The 22,379-nt window shown below is 42.9% G+C and overlaps 1 protein-coding gene across 1 annotated transcript; it reads right to left on the reverse strand.

Moving 5' to 3' along the window:
• Positions 1-1,670: 1,670 nt before the first annotated feature.
• LOC135543707 (uncharacterized) lies at positions 1,671-22,049 on the reverse strand. The gene is made up of 5 exons (XM_064971074.1): positions 21,967-22,049; positions 5,228-5,281; positions 2,639-4,772; positions 2,009-2,313; positions 1,671-1,863 (listed from the first exon to the last, which is right to left on the reverse strand). Exons 1-5 carry the CDS (start codon positions 22,047-22,049, stop codon positions 1,671-1,673), a joined length of 2,769 nt encoding a protein of 922 aa, XP_064827146.1.
• Positions 22,050-22,379: the final 330 nt, after the last annotated feature.

A 22,379-nucleotide genomic window follows, 5' to 3' on the forward strand; every position in this document is an offset into this window, starting at 1 on the left:
AGTGAAATGCTGAATACAACAGGTGTAGTAGAGCTTACAGTGAAATATTGAATACAACAGGTGTAGTAGACCTCACAGTGAAATGCTGAATACAACAGGTGTAGTAGACCTTACAGTGAAATGCTGAATAAAACAGGTGTAGTAGACCTTACAGTGAAATGCTGAATACAACAGGTGTAGTAGACCTTATAGTGAAATGCTGAATACAACAGGTGTAGTAGACCTCACAGTGAAATGCTGAATACAACAGGTGTAGTAGACCTTACAGTGAAATGCTGAATACAACAGGTGTAGTAGACCTCACAGTGAAATGCTGAATACAACAGGTGTAGTAGACCTTACAGTGAAATGCTGAATAAAACAGGTGTAGTAGACCTTACAGTGAAATGCTGAATACAACAGGTGTAGTAGACCTTATAGTGAAATGCTGAATACAACAGGTGTAGTAGACCTCACAGTGAAATGCTGAATAAAACAGGTGTAGTAGACCTGACAGTGAAATGCTGAATAAAACAGGTGTAGTAGACCTTACAGTGAAATGCTGAATACAACAGGTGAAGTAGACCTTACAGTGAAATGCTGAATACAACAGGTGAAGTAGACCTTACAGTGAAATGCTGAATACAACAGGTGAAGTAGACCTTACAGTGAAATGCTGAATACAACAGGTGTAGTAGACCTTACAGTGAAATGCTGAATACAACAGGTGTAGTAGACCTCACAGTGAAATGCTGAATAAAACAGGTGTAGTAGTCCTCACAGTGAAATGCTGAATAAAACAGGTGTAGTAGACCTTACAGTGAAATGCTGAATACAACAGGTGTAGTAGACCTGACAGTGAAATGCTGAATACAACAGGTGTAGTAGACCTCACAGTGAAATGCTGAATGAAATGCTGAATAAAACAGGTGTAGTAGACCTTACAGTGAAATGCTGAATACAACAGGTGTAGTAGACCTTACAGTGAAATGCTGAATACAACAGGTGTAGTAGACCTTACAGTGAAATGCTGAATACAACAGGTGAAGTAGACCTTACAGTGAAATGCTGAATACAACAGGTGAAGTAGACCTTACAGTGAAATGCCGAATACAACAGGTGTAGGTAGACCTTACAGTGAAATGCTTTACTTACGAGCCCCTAACCAACAATGCGTAAAAATAAATCACAGATCAGAATAAGAAACAAAAGTATAAAGTAATTAAAGAGCATTAATTAAAGAACAGCAGTGAAATAATAACAGCGAGACTATATACAGGGGGTACCGGTACAGAGTCAATGTGGAGGTTATATACGGGGTGTTACGGTACAGAGTCAATGTGGAGGCTATATACAGGGGGTTACGGTACAGAGTCAATGTGGAGGCTATATACAGGGGGTACCGGTACAGAGTCAATGTGGAGGCTATATACAGGGGGTACCGGTACAGAGTCAATGTGGAGGCTATATTACAGGGGGTACCGGTACAGAGTCAATGTGGAGGCTATATACAGGGGTACCGGTACAGAGTCAATGTGCGGGGTCACCGGTTAGTTGAGGTAATATGGACATGTAGGTAGAGTTATTAAAGTGAATATTCATAGTTGATAACAACAGAGAGTAGCAGTGGTATAAAAGAGGGGGGGGGGCGCAATACAAATAGTCTGGGTAGATATTTGATTAGTCTATGACTAGGGTGGCTGGAGTCTTTGACAAGTTTTAGGGCCTTCCTCTGACACCGCCTGGTATAGAGGTCCTGGATGGCAGGCAGCTTGGCCCCAGTGATGTACTGGGCCATACGCACGGCCCTCTGTAGTGTCGGAGGCCGAGCAGTTGCCATACCAGGCGGTGATGCAACCGGTCAGGATGCTCTCGATGGTGCAGCTGTCGAACCTTTTGAGGATCTGAGGACCCATGCCAAATCTTTTCAGTCTCCTGAGGGGGGAATAGGTTTTGTCGTGCCCTTTTCACGACTATCTTGGTGTGCTTGGACCGTGTTAGTTTGTTGGTGATGTGGACACCAAGGAACTTGAAGCTGTCAACCTGCTCCACTACAGCCCCGTCGATGAGAATCGGGGCGTGATCGGTCCACTTTTTCCTGTAGTCCACAATCATCTCCTTTGTCTTGATCACGGCCAGGTCTCTGGGCGCTGTACTGGGGGCTGTACTGGGGGGCTGTATTGGAGGGCTGTACTGGAGGGCTGTACTGGAGGGCTGTACTGGAGGGCTGTACTGGGGGCTGTACTGGAGGGCTGTACTGGGGGGCTGTACTGGAGGGCTGTACTGGGGGCTGTACTGGAGGGCTGTACTGGGGGGCTGTACTGGAGGCCTGTACTGGAGGCCTGTACCTAGTACTGGGGGCTGTACTGGGGACCTTCTCCCTATAGGCTGTCTCGTTGTTGTCGGTCCCGATGAATTGTGAATATTGATGAGTGAGACAGTTACAGACGTACAAACACCCCCCAAGACGTGCTGTATGACATACTGACGATGTAAAGAGGTAACTTGCAAGTAAGTATTTCATTGCATTGTTTACACCCCGCTGTATTCTGATTATATGAAGAATAAAATCGGATTTAATTCAATTCGATTTTTGAAAAGTAAGGATGCTGGCCATTTCAGAAGACACCGTTCTAAAGAGAGTACTCCAGGGCTGTACTGGAGGGCTGTACTGGGGGCTGGAGGGCTGGGGCTGTACTGGGGGCTGTACTGGGGGCTGTACTGGGGGCTGTACTGGGGGCTGGGGGCTGTACTGGGGGGCTGTACTGGGGGCTGTACTGGGGGCTGTACTGGGGGCTGTACTGGACTGGGGGCTGTACTGGGGGCTGTACTGGGGGCTGTACTGGGGGCTGTACTGGGGGCTGTACTGGGGGCTGTACTGGGGGCTGTACTGGGGGCTGTACTCCAGGGCTGTACTGGGGGCTGTACTGGGGGCTGTACTGGGGGCTGTACTGGGGGCTGTACTCCAGGGCTGTACTGGAGGGCTGTACTGGGGGCTGTACTGGGGGCTGTACTGGGGGCTACTGGGGGCTGTACTGGGGGCTGTACTGGGGGCTGTACTGGGGGCTGTACTGGGGGCTGTACTGGGGGCTGTACTGGGGGCTGTACTGGGGGCTGTACTGGGGGCTGTACTGGGAGGGCTGTACTGGGGGCTGTACTGGGGGGCTGTACTGGGGGCTGTAGGGCTGTACTGGGGGCTGTACTGGGGGCTGTACTGGGGGCTGTACTGGGGGCTGTACTGGGGGCTGTACTGGGGGCTGTACTGGGGGCTGTACTGGGGGCTGTACTGGAGGGCTGTACTGGGGGCTGTACTGGGGGCTGTACTGGGGGGCTGTACTGGGGGCTGTACTGGGGGGCTGTACTGGAGGGCTGTACTGGAGGGCTGTACTGAGGGCTGTACTGGGGGCTGTACTGGGGGGCTGTACTGGGGGGCTGTACTGGTACTGGGGGCTGTACTGGAGGGCTGTACTGGAGGGCTGTACTGAGGGCTGTACTGGAGGGCTGTACTGGAGGGCTGTACTGGAGGGCTGTACTGAGGGCTGTACTGGGGGCTGTACTGGGGGCTGTACTGGAGGGCTGTACTGGGGGCTGTACTGGGGGGCTGTACTGAGGGCTGTACTGGGGGCTGTACTGAGGGCTGTACTGGGGGCTGTACTGAGGGACTGGGGGCTGTACTGGGGGCTGTACTGAGGGCTGTACTGGGGGCTGTACTGAGGGCTGTACTGGGGGCTGTACTGAGGGGCTGTACTGGGGGCTGTACTGGAGGGCTGTACTGGGGGGCTGTACTGGAGGGCTGTACTGGAGGGCTGTACTGGAGGGCTGTACTGGAGGGCCGTACTGGAGGGCTGTACTGGGGGCTGTATTGGGGGCAGAACTGGGGGCTGTACTGAAGGCTGTATTGGAGGGCCGTACTGGAGGGCTGTTCTGGAGGCTGTATTGAGAGCTGTACTGAGAGCTGTATTGAGGGCTGTACTGGGTGGCTGTACTGGGGGGCTGTACTGGGGGCTGTACTGGAGGGCTGTACTGGAGGGCTGTACTGGGGGCTGTACTGAGGGCTGTACTGGGGGCTGTACTGGGGGGCTGTACTGGAGGGCTGTACTGGAGGGCTGTACTGGGGGCTGTACTGGGGGCTGTACTGGGGGCTGTACTGGAGGGCTGTACTGGAGGGCTGTACTGGGGGCTGTACTGGAGGGCTGTACTGGAGGGCTGTACTGGGGGCTGTACTGGAGGGCTGTACTGGGGGCTGTACTGGGGGCTGTACTGGAGGGCTGTACTGGTGGGCTGTACTGGAGGGCTGTACTGGGGGCTGTACTGGGGGCTGTACTGGAGGGCTGTACTGAGGGCTGTACTGGAGGGCTGTACTGGGGGCTGTACTGGGGGCTGTACTGGAGGGCTGTACTGGGGGCTGTACTGGAGGGCTGTACTGGGGGCTGTACTGGAGGGCTGTACTGAGGGCTGTACTGGGGGCTGTACTGGAGGGCTGTACTGGGGGCTGTACTGGAGGGCTGTACTGGGGGCTGTACTGGAGGGCTGTACTGAGGGCTGTACTGGGGGATGTACTGGGGGCTATACTGGGGGATGTACTGTAGGGCTGTACTGAGGGCTGTACTGGGTGGCTGTACTGGGGGCTGTACTGGGGGCTGTACTGGTGAATGTACTGGGGGCTGTACTGGAGGACTGTACTGGGGGATGTACTGGAGGGCTGTACTGAGGGCTGTACTGGGTGGCTGTACTGGGGGCTGTACTGGGGGATGTACTGGAGGGCTGTACTGAGGGCTGTACTGGGGGCTGTACTGGGGGATGTACTGGAGGGCTGTACTGAGGGATGTACTGGAGGGCTGTACTGGGGGATGTACAGGGGGCTGTACTGGAGGCCTGTACTGTGGGCTGTACTGTACACTTTCTCATTATTGTGTGTAGATGAGTGTGTTTGTGTGTGTGTGTGTGTGTGTGTGTGTGTGTGTGTGTTGGCCAGTTCAGGCAGTAAAAACAAAACGTGGTATAGGTCAAGATACCCTGTAATTCTCCTGTGAAGTTACCAGCAGCCTTGACGTCCCAGAAACTTTACTAGCGAAACCTCCCTCTGTCTGTGTGTCAACGTAACCATACCTGCACCCTCTACCAAGAGGTCTGGAACTCGATGGCACGAGTAATGCACCCTGCCATGCAGCCTCACATCAGAGTCACTGGTTCAAGCCCTGCTCCTTAATTCACTATATGGCCGCCCTATTGAGGACAGAACAGAGACCCGAGGCAGTCCAGTTTCCTGGGTGTGGAGATGTAGACAATTCCTCGCCGAGAGCTGCAGACACAACGGGTCATCAGGAAATAAGCAGGAAATCTGGCAATACTCAAACTAGGATGTCTGGAAAACCAAGGAATTTGGGGACATTATTCATAGAAAAATAATTGATAAACATCAACAGTATGCATATATACATACATTTTGTATACTAATGTAGAAATAGTAGAAAGTAACGTTTTTAAAATAGTATATTTTCTTTATACTTTATAATAAAGTATTGTTTTATTACAATGCTATCTTTATTGACTTCATCACAAAGAGAAGTCATTGTTGTGATGGACATTTTAATATGAAATATTCTCTAATTACAAATCGTTTATTTTATATTCAACATCTTTCTCCATCATAAATGAGGACCAAGGCATCTCTCTGCATCCATCTTTCTCCATCATAAATGGGGACCGAGGCATCTCTCTGCATCCATCTTTCGCCATCATAAATGAGGACCGAGGCATCTCTCTGCATCCATCTTTCGCCATCATAAATGGGGACCGAGGCATCTCTCTGCATCCATCTTTCGCCATCATAAATGAGGACCGAGGCATCTCTCTGCATCCATCTTTCGCCATCATAAATGGGGACTGAGGCATCTCTCTGCATCCATCTTTCTCCATCGCTTTCTCTCTCTATATCAATCTTTATCCATCCATCCTTCCATCCCAAAGACACAGTGTTTAACTCCGTAGACCAAACAAACATGCATGGTGTTAAATCTACTCCATATCGGTCATAATCCTAGACACCATAATGAGCAAAATATGTTTTTCCTCCTCTATAGCTTCTATTGTTCCTGCTGGTACAGTAAAGTACAGAGGGCTGTCTGGCTGGAATTACTGGTCATCAGCGCCATCTAGAGTTCATCTCTGAATATACACCTGTTCTGTTTTATTACTCAGGAAAAATACCAGTGCATGTTTTTCAACAGAATTGGCGGAATGAATACACCCCTGATCACACAAACACAGTTCACTTTCATAGCAGCCACGTTGTATAATTCCTTCTTGCATCTATGCGCTCTCATCCTCTCACCTTATCCCTTCGCTTGTGGACTTCAATGCACAACACATCAGCTGTGTGTGACCAGGTGAAAAAAAAACTTTCCAAGCCAAAACCCTATCATAACCGCTACACACAGCCAACATCGTTGTCCTCATATTAGCTAAAGTAACATCATAGTCAACATAACTAATAGAACTAACGTGTTAGTAAATCCGCTACAATCATGCAGTAACGTTACAGTGTACAGTCAGTAAGAAGTTTAGCACAATTAGTAAAACCAAAAGCTTACCTTGACTTGGAAGAGTTCCAGTGTTGTGTTGGATAGTCATAGCCAGCTAGCTAACATAGCATCCCTCTGTTGTAGCCAGCTCGCTAACATAGCATCCCTCTGTTATAACCAGCTAGCTAACATAGCATCCCTCTGTTATAGCCAGCTAGCTAACATAGCATCCCTCTGTTGTAGCCAGCTAGCTAACATAGCATCCCTCTGTTATAACCAGCTAGCAACATAGCATCCCTCTGTTATAGCCAGCTAGCTAACATAGCATCCCTCTGTTATAACCAGCTAGCAACATAGCATCCCTCTGTTTGAACCAGGTGTTTGAGTAGGCTCAACTAGCTAGCTGCATTTTCTCGCGAAGGAAGAGAAAGTAAAATGACAAAACATAGCTCTCTCTCGCTTCTCCATTTTTGAAGAAATTAATTTGTTCAAATTTGTTCAACTATTGTCTTTCTCTGTGAGTCAACTACTTGCCACATGTTATACACTGCAGTGCTAGCTAGCTGTAGCTTATGTTTTCAGTACTAGATTTATTCTCTGATCCTTTGATTGGGTGGACAACATGTCGGTTCATGCTGCAAGAGCTCTGATAGGTTAGAGGATGTCCCCCGGAAGTTGTCATAATTACTGTGGAAGGGGAAAAGAACCATGAGCCTCCTAGGTTTTGTATTGAAGTCAATGTATCCAGTGGAGGATGGAAGCTAGCTGTCCTCCGGCTACACCATGGTGCTACCCTACAGAGTGCTGTTGAGGCTACTTGTCACGTCCTGACCTTAGTTCCTTTTTTATGTCTCTATTTTGGTTTGGTCAGGGCGTGAGTTGGGGTTGGCATTCTATATTTTTGTTCTATGTTTTGTATTCTGTGTGTTTTGGCCTGGTATGGTTCCCAATCAGAGGCAGCTGTCTATCGTTGTCTCTGATTGAGAACCATACTTAGGTAGCCTGTTCCCCCCTGGTGTTTGTGGGTCGTTGCTTTCTGTTTTTGTGTTTTGCACCTGACGGAGCTGTTTCGGTTGTTCGTTTGGTTACTTTGTATTTAGTGTTCAGTTCTATTTAATAAATGACGAACACGTACCACGCTGCACTTTGGTCCTCACCTTCTTCCTCAGACCAACATCGTTACACAACTGTAGACCTTCATTGCAAAACATTGTGTTTTAAATCAATTATTTGGTGACCTGAATTTATTTAGTATAGTTTTATCTACAAAGATAACTGTTTAAGTGTTTTACTATTTTTTTTTTTTTTTAATGAAATTCACTGAGGATGTTCCTCCCTTTTCTCCTCTGAGGAGCCTCCACTGACACAACTTAGGAGCAGTCAGCAGTTCACACACCAATTAGACCACTGGGAAGACAGGCAGCACTTAAAGTAGATGGTCCTAGCTAGCAAAGAGACAGTACTAGACCGCAACAGATAAAGACAGTACTAGACCACAACACATAAAGACAGTACTAGACCACAACAGATAAAGACAGTACTGGAACACAACAGATAAAGACAGTACTAGACCACACCAGATAAACAACAGATAAAGACAGTACTAGACCGCAACAGATAAAGACAGTACTAGACCACAACAGATAAAGACAGTACTAGACCGCAACAGATAAAGACAGTACTAGACCACAACAGATAAAGACAGTACTAGACCACAACAGATAGAGACAGTACTAGACCACAACAGATAAAGACAGTACTAGACCACAACAGATAAAGACAGTACTAGACCACAACAGATAAAGACAGTACTAGACCACAACAGATAAAGACAGTACTAGACCACAACAGATAAAGACAGTACTAGACCACAACAGATAGAGACAGTACTAGACCACAACAGATAAAGACAGTACTAGACCACAACAGATAAAGACAGTACTAGACCACAACAGATAAAGACAGTACTAGACCACACCAGATAAACAACAGATAAAGACAGTACTAGACCGCAACAGATAAAGACAGTACTAGACCACAACAGATAAAGACAGTACTAGACCACAACAGATAAAGACAGTACTAGACCGCAACAGATAAAGACAGTACTAGACCGCAACAGATAAAGACAGTACTAGACCACAACAGATAAAGACAGTACTAGACCACAACAGATAAAGACAGTACTAGACCACAACAGATAAAGACAGTACTAGACCACAACAGATAAAGACAGTACTAGACCACAACAGATAAAGACAGTACTAGACCACAACAGATAAAGACAGTACTAGACCACAACAGATAAAGACAGTACTAGACCACAACAGATAAAGACAGTACTAGACCACAACAGATAAAGACAGTACTAGACCACAACAGATAAAGACAGTACTAGACCACAACAGATAAAGACAGTACTAGACCACAACAGATAAAGACAGTACTAGACCACAACAGATAAAGACAGTACTAGACCACAACAGATAAAGACAGTACTAGACCACAACAGATGAAGACAGACAGACAGTACAAGACCACAACAGATAAAGACAGTACTAGACCACAACTGATAAAGACAGTACTAGACCACAACAAATAAAGACAGTACTAGACCACAACAGATAAAGACAGTAAGACAGTACTAGACCACAACAGGTATAGACAGTAGTAGACCACAACAGATAAAGACAGTACTAGACCACAACAGATAAAGACAGCACTAGACCACAACAGATAGAGACAGTACTAGACCACAACAGATAAAGACAGTACTAGACCACAACAGATAAAGACAGTACTAGACCACAACAGATAAAGACAGTACTAGACCACAACAGATACAACAGATAGAGACAGTACTAGACCACAACAGATAGAGACAGTACTAGACCACAACAGATAAAGACAGTACTAGACCACAACAGATAAAGACAGTACTAGACCACAACAGATAAAGACAGTACTAGACCACAACAGATAAAGACAGTACTAGACCACAACAGATAAAGACAGTACTAGACCACAACAGATAAAGACAGTACTAGACCACAACAGATAAAGACAGTACTAGACCACAACAGATAGAGACAGTACTAGACCACAACAGATAAAGACAGTACTAGACCACAACAGATAAAGACAGTACTAGACCACAACAGATAAAGACAGTACTAGACCACAACAGATAAAGACAGTACTAGACCACAACAGATAAAGACAGTACTAGACCACAACAGATAGAGACAGTACTAGACCACAACAGATAGAGACAGTACTAGACCACAACAGATAAAGACAGTACTAGACCACAACAGATAAAGACAGTACTAGACCACAACAGATAAAGACAGTACTAGACCACAACAGATAAAGACAGTACTAGACCACAACAGATAAAGACAGTACTAGACCACAACAGATAAAGACAGTACTAGACCACAACAGATAAAGACAGTACTAGACCACAACAGATAAAGACAGTACTAGACCACAACAGATAAAGACAGTACTAGACCACAACAGATAGAGACAGTACTAGACCACAACAGATAAAGACAGTACTAGACCACAACAGATAAAGACAGTACTAGACCACAACAGATAAAGACAGTACTAGACCACAACAGATAAAGACAGTACTAGACCACAACAGATAGAGACAGTACTAGACCACAACAGATAAAGACAGTACTAGACCACAACAGATAAAGACAGTACTAGACCACAACAGATAAAGACAGTACTAGACCACAACAGATAAAGACAGTACTAGACCACAACAGATAGAGACAGTACTAGACCACAACAGATAAAGACAGTACTAGACCACAACAGATAAAGACAGTACTAGACCACAACAGATAAAGACAGTACTAGACCACAACAGATAAAGACAGTACTAGACCACAACAGATAGAGACAGTACTAGACCACAACAGATAAAGACAGTACTAGACCACAACAGATAAATACAGTACTAGACCACAACAGATAAAGACAGTACTAGACCACAACAGATAAAGACAGTACTAGACCACAACAGATAAAGACAGTACTAGACCACAACAGATAGAGACAGTACTAGACCACAACAGATAAAGACAGTACTAGACCACAACAGATAAAGACAGTACTAGACCACAACAGATAAAGACAGTACTAGACCACAACAGATAAAGACAGTACTAGACCACAACAGATAAAGACAGTACTAGACCACAACAGATACAGACAGTACTAGACCACAACAGATAAAGACAGTACTAGACCACAACAGATAAAGACAGTACTAGACCACAACAGATAAAGACAGTACTAGACCACAACAGATAAAGACAGTACTAGACCACAACAGATAAAGACAGTACTAGACCACAACAGATAAAGACAGTACTAGACCACAACAGATAGAGACAGTACTAGACCACAACAGATAGAGACAGTACTAGACCACAACAGATAAAGACAGTACTAGACCACAACAGATAAAGACAGTACTAGACCACAACAGATAAAGACAGTACTAGACCACAACAGATAAAGACAGTACTAGACCACAACAGATAAAGACAGTACTAGACCACAACAGATAAAGACAGTACTAGACCACAACAGATAAAGACAGTACTAGACCACAACAGATAAAGACAGTACTAGACCACAACAGATAGAGACAGTACTAGACCACAACAGATAAAGACAGTACTAGACCACAACAGATAAAGACAGTACTAGACCACAAGATAAAGATACTAGACAGTACTAGACCAGATAAACAACAGATAAAGACAGTACTAGACCACAACAGATAAAGACAGTACTAGACCACAACAGATAAAGACAGTACTAGACCACAACAGATAAAGACAGTACTAGACCACAACAGATAAAGACAGTACTAGACCACAACAGATAAAGACAGTACTAGACCACAACAGATAAAGACAGTACTAGACCACAACAGATAAAGACAGTACTAGACCACAACAGATAAAGACAGTACTAGACCACAACAGATAAAGACAGTACTAGACCACAACAGATAAAGACAGTACTAGACCACAACAGATAAAGACAGTACTAGACCACAACAGATAAAGACAGTACTAGACCACAACAGATAAAGACAGTACTAGACCACAACAGATAAAGACAGTACTAGACCACAACAGATAAAGACAGTACTAGACCACAACAGATAGAGACAGTACTAGACCACAACAGATAAAGACAGTACTAGACCACAACAGATAAAGACAGTACTAGACCACAACAGATAAAGACAGTACTAGACCACAACAGATAAAGACAGTACTAGACCACAACAGATAAAGACAGTACTAGACCACAACAGATAAAGACAGTACTAGACCACAACAGATAAAGACAGTACTAGACCACAACAGATAAAGACAGTACTAGACCACAACAGATAAAGACAGTACTAGACCACAACAGATAAAGACAGTACTAGACCACAACAGATAAAGACAGTACTAGACCACAACAGATAAAGACAGTACTAGACCACAACAGATAGAGACAGTACTAGACCACAACAGATAAAGACAGTACTAGACCACAACAGATAAAGACAGTACTAGACCACAACAGATAAAGACAGTACTAGACCACAACAGATAAAGACAGTACTAGACCACAACAGATAGAGACAGTACTAGACCACAACAGATAAAGACAGTACTAGACCACAACAGATAAAGACAGTACTAGACCACAACAGATAAAGACAGTACTAGACCACAACAGATAAAGACAGTACTAGACCACAACAGATAGAGACAGTACTAGACCACAACAGATAAAGACAGTACTAGACCACAACAGATAAAGACAGTACTAGACCACAACAGATAAAGACAGTACTAGACCACAACAGATAAAGACAGTACTAGACCACAACAGACAGTATAGACCACAACAGAGACAGTACTAGACCACAACAGATAAAGACAGTACTAGACCACAACAGATAAAGACAGTACTAGACCACAACAGATAAAGACAGTACTAGACCACAACAGATAAAGACAGTACTAGACCACAACAGATAAAGACAGTACTAGACCACAACAGATAAAGACAGTACTAGACCACAACAGATAAAGACAGTACTAGACCACAACAGATAAAGACAGTACTAGACCACAACAGATAGAGACAGTACTAGACCACAACAGATAGAGACAGTACTAGACCACAACAGATAAAGACAGTACTAGACCACAACAGATAAAGACAGTACTAGACCACAGACAGTATAGACCACAACAGAAGACAGTACTAGACCACAACAGATAAAGACAGTACTAGACCACAACAGATAAAGACAGTACTAGACCACAACAGATAAAGACAGTACTAGACCACAACAGATAAAGACAGTACTAGACCACAACAGATAAAGACAGTACTAGACCACAACAGATAAAGACAGTACTAGACCACAACAGATAAAGACAGTACTAGACCACAACAGATAAAGACAGTACTAGACCACAACAGATAAAGACAGTACTAGACCACAACAGATAAAGACAGTACTAGACCACAACAGATAAAGACAGTACTAGACCACAACAGATAAAGACAGTACTAGACCACAACAGATAGAGACAGTACTAGACCACAACAGATAAAGACAGTACTAGACCACAACAGATAAAGACAGTACTAGACCACAACAGATAAAGACAGTACTAGACCACAACAGATAGAGACAGTACTAGACCACAACAGATAAAGACAGTACTAGACCGCAACAGATAAAGACAGTACTAGACCACAACAGATACAAAGATAAAGACAGTACTAGACAGTACTAGACCACAACAGATAAAGACAGTACTAGACCACAACAGATAGAGACAGGACTAGACCGCAACAGATAAAGACAGTACTAGACCGCAACAGATAAAGACAGTACTAGACCGCAACAGATAGAGACAGTACTAGACCACAACAGATAAAGACAGTACTAGACAACACAGATAGACCACAACAGATAAAGACAGTATAGACCACAACAGATAGACCACAACAGATAAAGACAGTACTAGACCACAACAGATAAAGACAGTACTAGACCACAACAGATAAAGACAGTACTAGACCACAACAGATAAAGACAGTACTAGACCACAACAGATAAAGACAGTACTAGACCACAACAGATAAAGACAGTACTAGACCACAACAGATAAAGACAGTACTAGACCACAACAGATAGAGACAGTACTAGACCACAACAGATAAAGACAGTACTAGACCACAACAGATAAAGACAGTACTAGACCACAACAGATAAAGACAGTACTAGACCACAACAGATAAAGACAGTACTAGACCACAACAGATAAAGACAGTACTAGACCACAACAGATAAAGACAGTACTAGACCACAACAGTACTAGACCACAACAGATAGAGACAGTACTAGACCACAACAGATAAAGACAGTACTAGACCACAACAGATAAAGACAGTACTAGACCACAACAGATAAAGACAGTACTAGACCACAACAGATAAAGACAGTACTAGACCACAACAGATAAAGACAGTACTAGACCACAACAGATAAAGACAGTACTAGACCACAACAGATAAAGACAGTACTAGACCACAACAGATAGAGACAGTACTAGACCACAACAGATAGAGACAGTACTAGACCACAACAGATAAAGACAGTACTAGACCACAACAGATAAAGACAGTACTAGACCACAACAGATAGAGACAGTACTAGACCACAACAGATAGAGACAGTACTAGACCACAACAGATAAAGACAGTACTAGACCACAACAGATAAATACAGTACTAGACCACAACAGATAAAGACAGTACTAGACCACAACAGATAAAGACAGTACTAGACCACAACAGATAAAGACAGTACTAGACCACAACAGATAAAGACAGTACTAGACCACAACAGATAAAGACAGTACTAGACCACAACAGATAAAGACAGTACTAGACCACAACAGATAAAGACAGTACTAGACCACAACAGATAAAGACAGTACTAGACCACAACAGATAAAGACAGTACTAGACCAACAACAGATAGACCACAACAGATAAAGACAGTACTAGACCACAACAGATAAAGACAGTACTAGACCACAACAGATAGAGACAGTACTAGACCACAACAGATAAAGACAGTACTAGACCACAACAGATAAAGACAGTACTAGACCACAACAGATAGAGACAGTACTAGACCACAACAGATAAAGACAGTACTAGACCACAACAGATAAAGACAGTACTAGACCACAACAGATAAAGACAGTACTAGACCACAACACAACAGATAGATAAAGACAGTACTAGACCACAACAGATAAAGACAGTACTAGACCACAACAGATAAAGACAGTACTAGACCACAACAGATAAAGACAGTACTAGACCACAACAGATAAAGACAGTACTAGACCACAACAGATAAAGACAGTACTAGACCACAACAGATAAAGACAGTACTAGACCACAACAGATAAAGACAGTACTAGACCACAACAGATAAAGACAGTACTAGACCACAACAGATAAAGACAGTACTAGACCACAACAGATAAAGACAGTACTAGACCACAACAGATAAAGACAGTACTAGACCACAACAGATAAAGACAGTACTAGACCACAACAGATAAAGACAGTACTAGACCACAACAGATAGAGACAGTACTAGACCACAACAGATAGAGACAGTACTAGAACAGATAAAGACAGTACTAGACCACAACAGATAAAGACAGTACTAGACCACAACAGATAAAGACAGTACTAGACCACAACAGATAAAGACAGTACTAGACCACAACAGATAAAGACAGTACTAGACCACAACAGATAAAGACAGTACTAGACCACAACAGATAAAGACAGTACTAGACCACAACAGATAAAGACAGTACTAGACCACAACAGATAAAGACAGTACTAGACCACAACAGATAAAGACAGTACTAGACCACAACAGATAAAGACAGTACTAGACCACAACAGATAAAGACAGTACTAGACCACAACAGATAAAGACAGTACTAGACCACAACAGATAAAGACAGTACTAGACCACAACAGATAGAGACAGTACTAGACCACAACAGATAAAGACAGTACTAGACCACAACAGATAAAGACAGTACTAGACCACAACAGATAAAGACAGTACTAGACCACAACAGATAGAGACAGTACTAGACCACAACAGATAAAGACAGTACTAGACCACAACAGATAGACAGTACTAGACCACAACAGATAAAGACAGTACTAGACCACAACAGATAGACAGTACTAGACCACAACAGATAAAGACAGTACTAGACCACAACAGATAAAGACAGTACTAGACCACAACAGATAAAGACAGTACTAGACACACAACAGATAAAGACAGTACTAGACCACAACAGATAAAGACAGTACTAGACCACAACAGATAGAGACAGTACTAGACCACAACAGATAAAGACAGTACTAGACCACAACAGATAAAGACAGTACTAGACCACAACAGATAAAGACAGTACTAGACCACAACAGATAAAGACAACTAGACCACAACAGATAAAGACAGTACTAGACCACAACAGATAAAGACAGTACTAGACCACAACAGATAAAGACAGTACTAGACCACAACAGATAGAGACAGTACTAGACCACAACAGATAAAGACAGTACTAGACCACAACAGATAAAGACAGTACTAGACCACAACAGATAAAGACAGTACTAGACCACAACAGATAAAGACAGTACTAGACCACAACAGATAAAGACAGTACTAGACCACAACAGATAAAGACAGTACTAGACCACAACAGATAAAGACAGTACTAGACCACAACAGATAGAGACAGTACTAGACCACAACAGATAGAGACAGTACTAGACCACAACAGATAAAGACAGTACTAGACCACAACAGATAAAGACAGTACTAGACCACAACAGATAGAGACAGTACTAGACCACAACAGATAGAGACAGTACTAGACCACAACAGATAAAGACAGTACTAGACCACAACAGATAAAGACAGTACTAGACCACAACAGATAAAGACAGTACTAGACCACAACAGATAGAGACAGTACTAGACCACAACAGATAAAGACAGTACTAGACCACAACAGATAAAGACAGTACTAGACCACAACAGATAAAGACAGTACTAGACCACAACAGATAAAGACAGTACTAGACCACAACAGATAGAGACAGTACTAGACCACAACAGATAAAGACAGTACTAGACCACAACAGATAAAGACAGTACTAGACCACAACAGATAGAGACAGTACTAGACCACAACAGATAGAGACAGATAAAGACTAGTACTAGACCACAACAGATAAAGACAGTACTAGACCACAACAGATAAAGACAGTACTAGACCACAACAGATAAAGACAGTACTAGACCACAACAGATAAAGACAGTACTAGACCACAACAGATAAAGACAGTACTAGACCACAACAGATAGAGACAGTACTAGACCACAACAGATAAAGACAGTACTAGACCACAACAGATAAAGACAGTACTAGACCACAACAGATAAAGACAGTACTAGACCACAACAGATAAAGACAGTACTAGACCACAACAGATAAAGACAGTACTAGACCACAACAGATAAAGACAGTACTAGACCACAACAGATAAAGACAGTACTAGACCACAACAGACCACAACAGATAAAGACAGTACTAGACCACAACAGATAAAGACAGTACTAGACCACAACAGATAAAGACAGTACTAGACCACAACAGATAAAGACAGTACTAGACCACAACAGAAAGACAGTACTAGACCACAACAGATAGAGACAGTACTAGACCACAACAGATAGAGACAGTACTAGACCACAACAGATAGAGACAGTACTAGACCACAACAGATAGAGACAGTACTAGACCACAACAGATAAAGACAGTACTAGACCACAACAGATAAAGACAGTACTAGACCACAACAGATAAAGACAGTACTAGACCACAACAGATAAAGACAGTACTAGACCACAACAGATAAAGACAGTACTAGACCACAACAGATAAAGACAGTACTAGACCACAACAGATAGAGACAGTACTAGACCACAACAGATAAAGACAGTACTAGACCACAACAGATAAAGACAGTACTAGACCACAACAGATAAAGACAGTACTAGACCACAACAGATAAAGACAGTACTAGACCACAACAGATAAAGACAGTACTAGACCACAACAGATAAAGACAGTACTAGACCACAACAGATAAAGACAGTACTAGACCACAACAGATAGAGACAGTACTAGACCACAACAGATAAAGACAGTACTAGACCACAACAGATAAAGACAGTACTAGACCACAACAGATAAAGACAGTACTAGACCACAACTAGATAAAGACAGTACTAGACCACAACAGATAAAGACAGTACAGATAGACCACAACAGATAAAGACAGTACTAGTACAGTACTAGACCACAACAGATAGAGACAGTACTAGACCACAACAGATAGAGACAGTACTAGACCACAACAGATAAAGACAGTACTAGACCACAACAGATAAAGACAGAAAGTTATACTTATAACTCCTGGAGATATCAGGAATCCTCCAGATATAGAATGAAGAACCAAACACACACACACACACACACACACACACACACACACACACACACACTGCTGCTTGTACTCTGCCTAGTCATTTTACCCTTCCCCACATGTACATACTGTATTACCTTCGTCTCCCTTGCACATTGAATCGGTCCCGGTACTCCTTGTGTATTGCCTCGTTATTGTTTCTATTGTGTTACTGTTTCCTTTTTGTATTTAGCAAATATTTGTCTTACCTTTTAACTCTGCACCATGGGGAATGGGCTCGTGAGTAAGCATTTCACTGTTGTATTCGAGGCATGTGACCAATAACATTTGATTTGGAAAGAAGACTGAACAAGGTTTTCCTCTAGGATTTTGTCTGTGCTGAGCTCTATTACATTTATTTTTATAAATAAAAAATAAAAAATCCCAAGTCCTTGCTGATGACAAGCATACCCATAACATGATGCAGCCACCACCATGCTTGAAAATATGAAGAGTGGTACTCAGTGATGTGTTGGATTTGCCCCAAACATAACGCTTTATATTCAGGACATAAAGGTAATTTCTTTGCCACATTTTGTGCAGTATTTTTTAGTGCCTTATTGCAAACAGGATGCATGTTTTGGAACATTTATTTATATGTACAGGCTTCCTTCTTTTCACATTTAGGTTAAAATGGTGGAGTAACTACAATGTTGTTGAGCCATCCTCAGTTTCCTCCTGTAACAGCCATTAAACTCTGTAACTGTTTTTAAAGTCATCATTGGCCTCAGGGTTAAATCCCTGAGGAGTTTCCTTCCTCTCTGGCAACTGAGTTAGAAAGGACGCCTGTATCTGTGTAGTGACTGGGTGTATTGAAAGTGTAATTAATAAAATCACCATGTTTAAAGGGATATTCAATGTCTGTTTTTGTTTACCTATCTACCAATAGATGCCCTTCTGTGCGAGGCATTGGAAAACCTCCCTGGTCTTTGTGGTTGAATCTGTGTTTAAATTCACTGCTCCACTGAGTGACCTTACAGATAATTGTATGTGTGGGGTACAGAGATGAGGTAGTCATTCAAAAATCATGTTCAACAATATTGTTGCACAGAGTGAGTTAAGCACCTTTTTACTCCTGAACTTAATTAGGCTTGTTATAACAAAGGGGTTGAATACTTATTGACTCAAGATCTTTCAGCTTTTAATTTTTACCTGTAAACATTTCTAAAAACATAATTCCACTTTGATATTATGGGGTATTGTGTGTAGGCCAGTGACACAACCTCTAAATGTAACACATTTTATATTCAGACTAACAACAACGTTGGAAATACTTTCTGAAGACATTGTTTATCTGTGGTATGATTGCATGGCCGCTCGAAGATGTTTTGAGTTCGTAGGGTGTTGCTGCAGGGAGAGAATTTTTTTCTCCCCTTTATTATAAAGCATTGCATACATCTATAAATCGCATTTGCGTAGTGGCACACCGTTGAGCAGACGCGTTTTTAGAATGACCTTTTATAAACGCATTTCATGCAATTATACGTCATTTACATGATAGAAGACATTAGCAGAATATTTAATACGACACGTTGAAGAAGACTGTAGAGCTGAAACGTCTGTGTACGCTATCCCCGATGCAGTAAAAAAACAACGCAATAATGAAGTAAGCTTTATGAGACACATTTTTGAGTGTGAACCCATTACACCTCTATGTCTGAATTCGCAGGTTTTACACACCAGCCAAGCTTCTGAGATAGCGCGACGGTACTCTTTTTGACTCGAGTTTTTAGCGCCCTCTAGTGGCGCAAGAGATGTGTTAAAGTTTCCGCCCAACAGAAACGATGCCTCTGGGTGAGTGGATTCTGGTTTGTTTTAACGGCCTCATACAGTTTGTTGAGTGCCAGAGTGGTGTTGGCATGTATGTTTCCCATGCCAATAAAGCCCTTTGAATTAAATTGTGGAGGGATGGATACATGATAATGTCTGGATGAGAACTATAGGTAGATAAAAGGGTCTACAGCTTAACATGAGGTCAGTTTACCATTTCCTTCTCTTGATGCAGCGCACCAGTTTTTATTTCCCAAAAAATAAAACATATCGCCCAGTGTCAGTCATCCAGGGTTTATACACGTGATTTGCGATGACCTGACAAAAGTGATCCGCTCGATTGCGCCCTGTCTCTGTCAGTTCTGATTTGTGCGGGTTATTTTTCTACCTTGATTCGCTGCTGCCCTGCACTGGTGGTGCTTGGGTCCGGGTACGTCACTCGACATTCTGAACATCCGGGGACTCCGCCCCAAAGATCCCTGCGCAAATAAAATGGAACACCCCGCACGCTAGCAATTAACCTTTTGCAGAAACATAACTCTACGTTGCATATCTCACTGCTTTCTTCCATGACCTATGCTCTCTTGACGGATTACCACATACTTGGGTGGTAATTTCACAGGTAGCTCCTGCGGCCGTATTCTTATAACCACTATTTCGTCGACTGGATTATCTCTGTATTGTTGGTATAATCGAGGAAGATATAGTTTGTTACCCTCACGCCCACCCAATTGGTTAACTTTTTCATCTGCGGGAGCGGAGGACAGCGCCTCTCGAGTCAGAAACATAACTCTATGTTGCATATCTCACTGCTTTCTTCCATGATCTGTGCTCTCCTGACGGCCAAATAATTAACACTTCTTGATATTAATTCAATGGATTGTGGTCTGTAAACCCATGGAATATCGTGTCAATAATGTTTTTGTATATATTATCAAGTACAACTTACAAGTGCATAACTATCATCATTTTCCATTAAAAACAATTTGTTGGAAAAAGTATTTATCATTTTGTCGCAATGTTTAAATAAACCATGTCCAATATTTGATTGGCAATAAAAAAATAGTCTCATGTTGATGTTGGCTACATTACTGCAGATGAGGTTGGTGTAGATGGTTGTGTTTTATTGAAAATAAATCATTTGCACAATGACCACTTGTTGTTTCAGATACATTGTTACAGTTGTTGGTTAACTAACTAGCGAATGTTTGGCATATTTACATTGACATGAAATCAAGTCAAAACAAGACATGGTATTAACAACATATAATTAAACATGCTGAAATAAACCACTTATGATTCCCACACATGGCAGTGTCATTCTTGCGAGATATCTGTCCATGCAGGCTGACTTTACACGGAACCCAAACCGGCTGCGCGCGTGCGCTATCGTGCATAAATGTATTTTGTCCCCCTACCACAAACACGATCACGACACGCAGGTTAGAATATCAAAACAAACTCTGAACAAATTACATTAATTTGGGGACAGGTTGAAAAGCATTAAACATGTATGGCAATTTAGCTAGTTAACTTGCAGTTGTTAGCTAATTTGTCCTATTTCGCTAGCTTGCTGTTGCAAGCTAATTTGTCCTGGGATATAAACATTGAGTTGTTATTTTACCTGAAATGCAAAAGGTCCTCTACTCCGACAATTACTCCACACATAAAACGGCCAACCAAATTATTTCTAGTCATCTCTCCTCCTTCCAGGCTTTTTCATCGTTGAACATATATGGTGATCCATCTAAACTTTCATAGTATTACCACGACAACCGGCAAAACATTTCATCTATCAATCACCCAGCTGGGAAGATGAGAAGATGGCACTTTGTGGGTACCGTTGGTACCTGCTTCTATAAACCAATGAGGAGATGAAAGAGGCGGGACTTGCAGCGCGATCTGCGTCAGAAATAGAACTGATTTCTATTTTAGCCCTTGGCAACGCAGACGCTTGTTGGCACGGGTGTAACAGTATAGACTTTACGTCCGTCCCCTCGCCCCGACCTGGGCGCGAACCAGGGATGCTCTGAATGCGTCAACAGTCACCCTCGAAGCATCGTTACCCATCGCTCCACAAAAGCCGCGGAGCAAGTGACGTCCCCGATTGAAACGCCACTAGCGCGCACCACTTCTAACTAGCTAGCAATTTCACATCGGCTACACGTGCGAGCAGTGTGGGTGCAATAATTGAATAACATAGATTTCTAAATTTATCTTGCGATGCTCGTGCACGCGACGTGTCCGGTCTGGTCAGCATGTTATGCCCCATGAAAGCGCACACATCATTTTCGTGATGTTGTTGCCAGCCAACCCATCTATGTAGCTAGATGCTAAATAATTGTATTGTAAACACACACACACACACACACACACACACACACACACACAAAATATATT

The sequence above is a fragment of the Oncorhynchus masou genome, chromosome 8 (assembly GCF_036934945.1).
Source record: "Oncorhynchus masou masou isolate Uvic2021 chromosome 8, UVic_Omas_1.1, whole genome shotgun sequence".
NCBI lineage: Eukaryota > Metazoa > Chordata > Actinopteri > Salmoniformes > Salmonidae > Oncorhynchus > Oncorhynchus masou.

What these genes read in the sequence shown, in the direction of transcription:
- LOC135543707 (XM_064971074.1), bottom strand. Translation starts at nt 22,049, where the DNA reads ATGGGTAACGATGCTTCGAGGGTGACTGTTGACGCATTCAGAGCATCC. An exon ending in GTCGGGGCGAGGGGACGGAC is followed by an intron (nt 5,282 to 21,966) that starts GTAAAGTCTATA and finishes TTGTGTCTGCAG; the next exon opens with CTCTCGGCGAGGAATTGTCT. An exon ending in AGGAAACTGGACTGCCTCGG is followed by an intron (nt 4,773 to 5,227) that starts GTCTCTGTTCTG and finishes TACATCCCCCAG; the next exon opens with TACAGCCCCCAGTACAGCCC.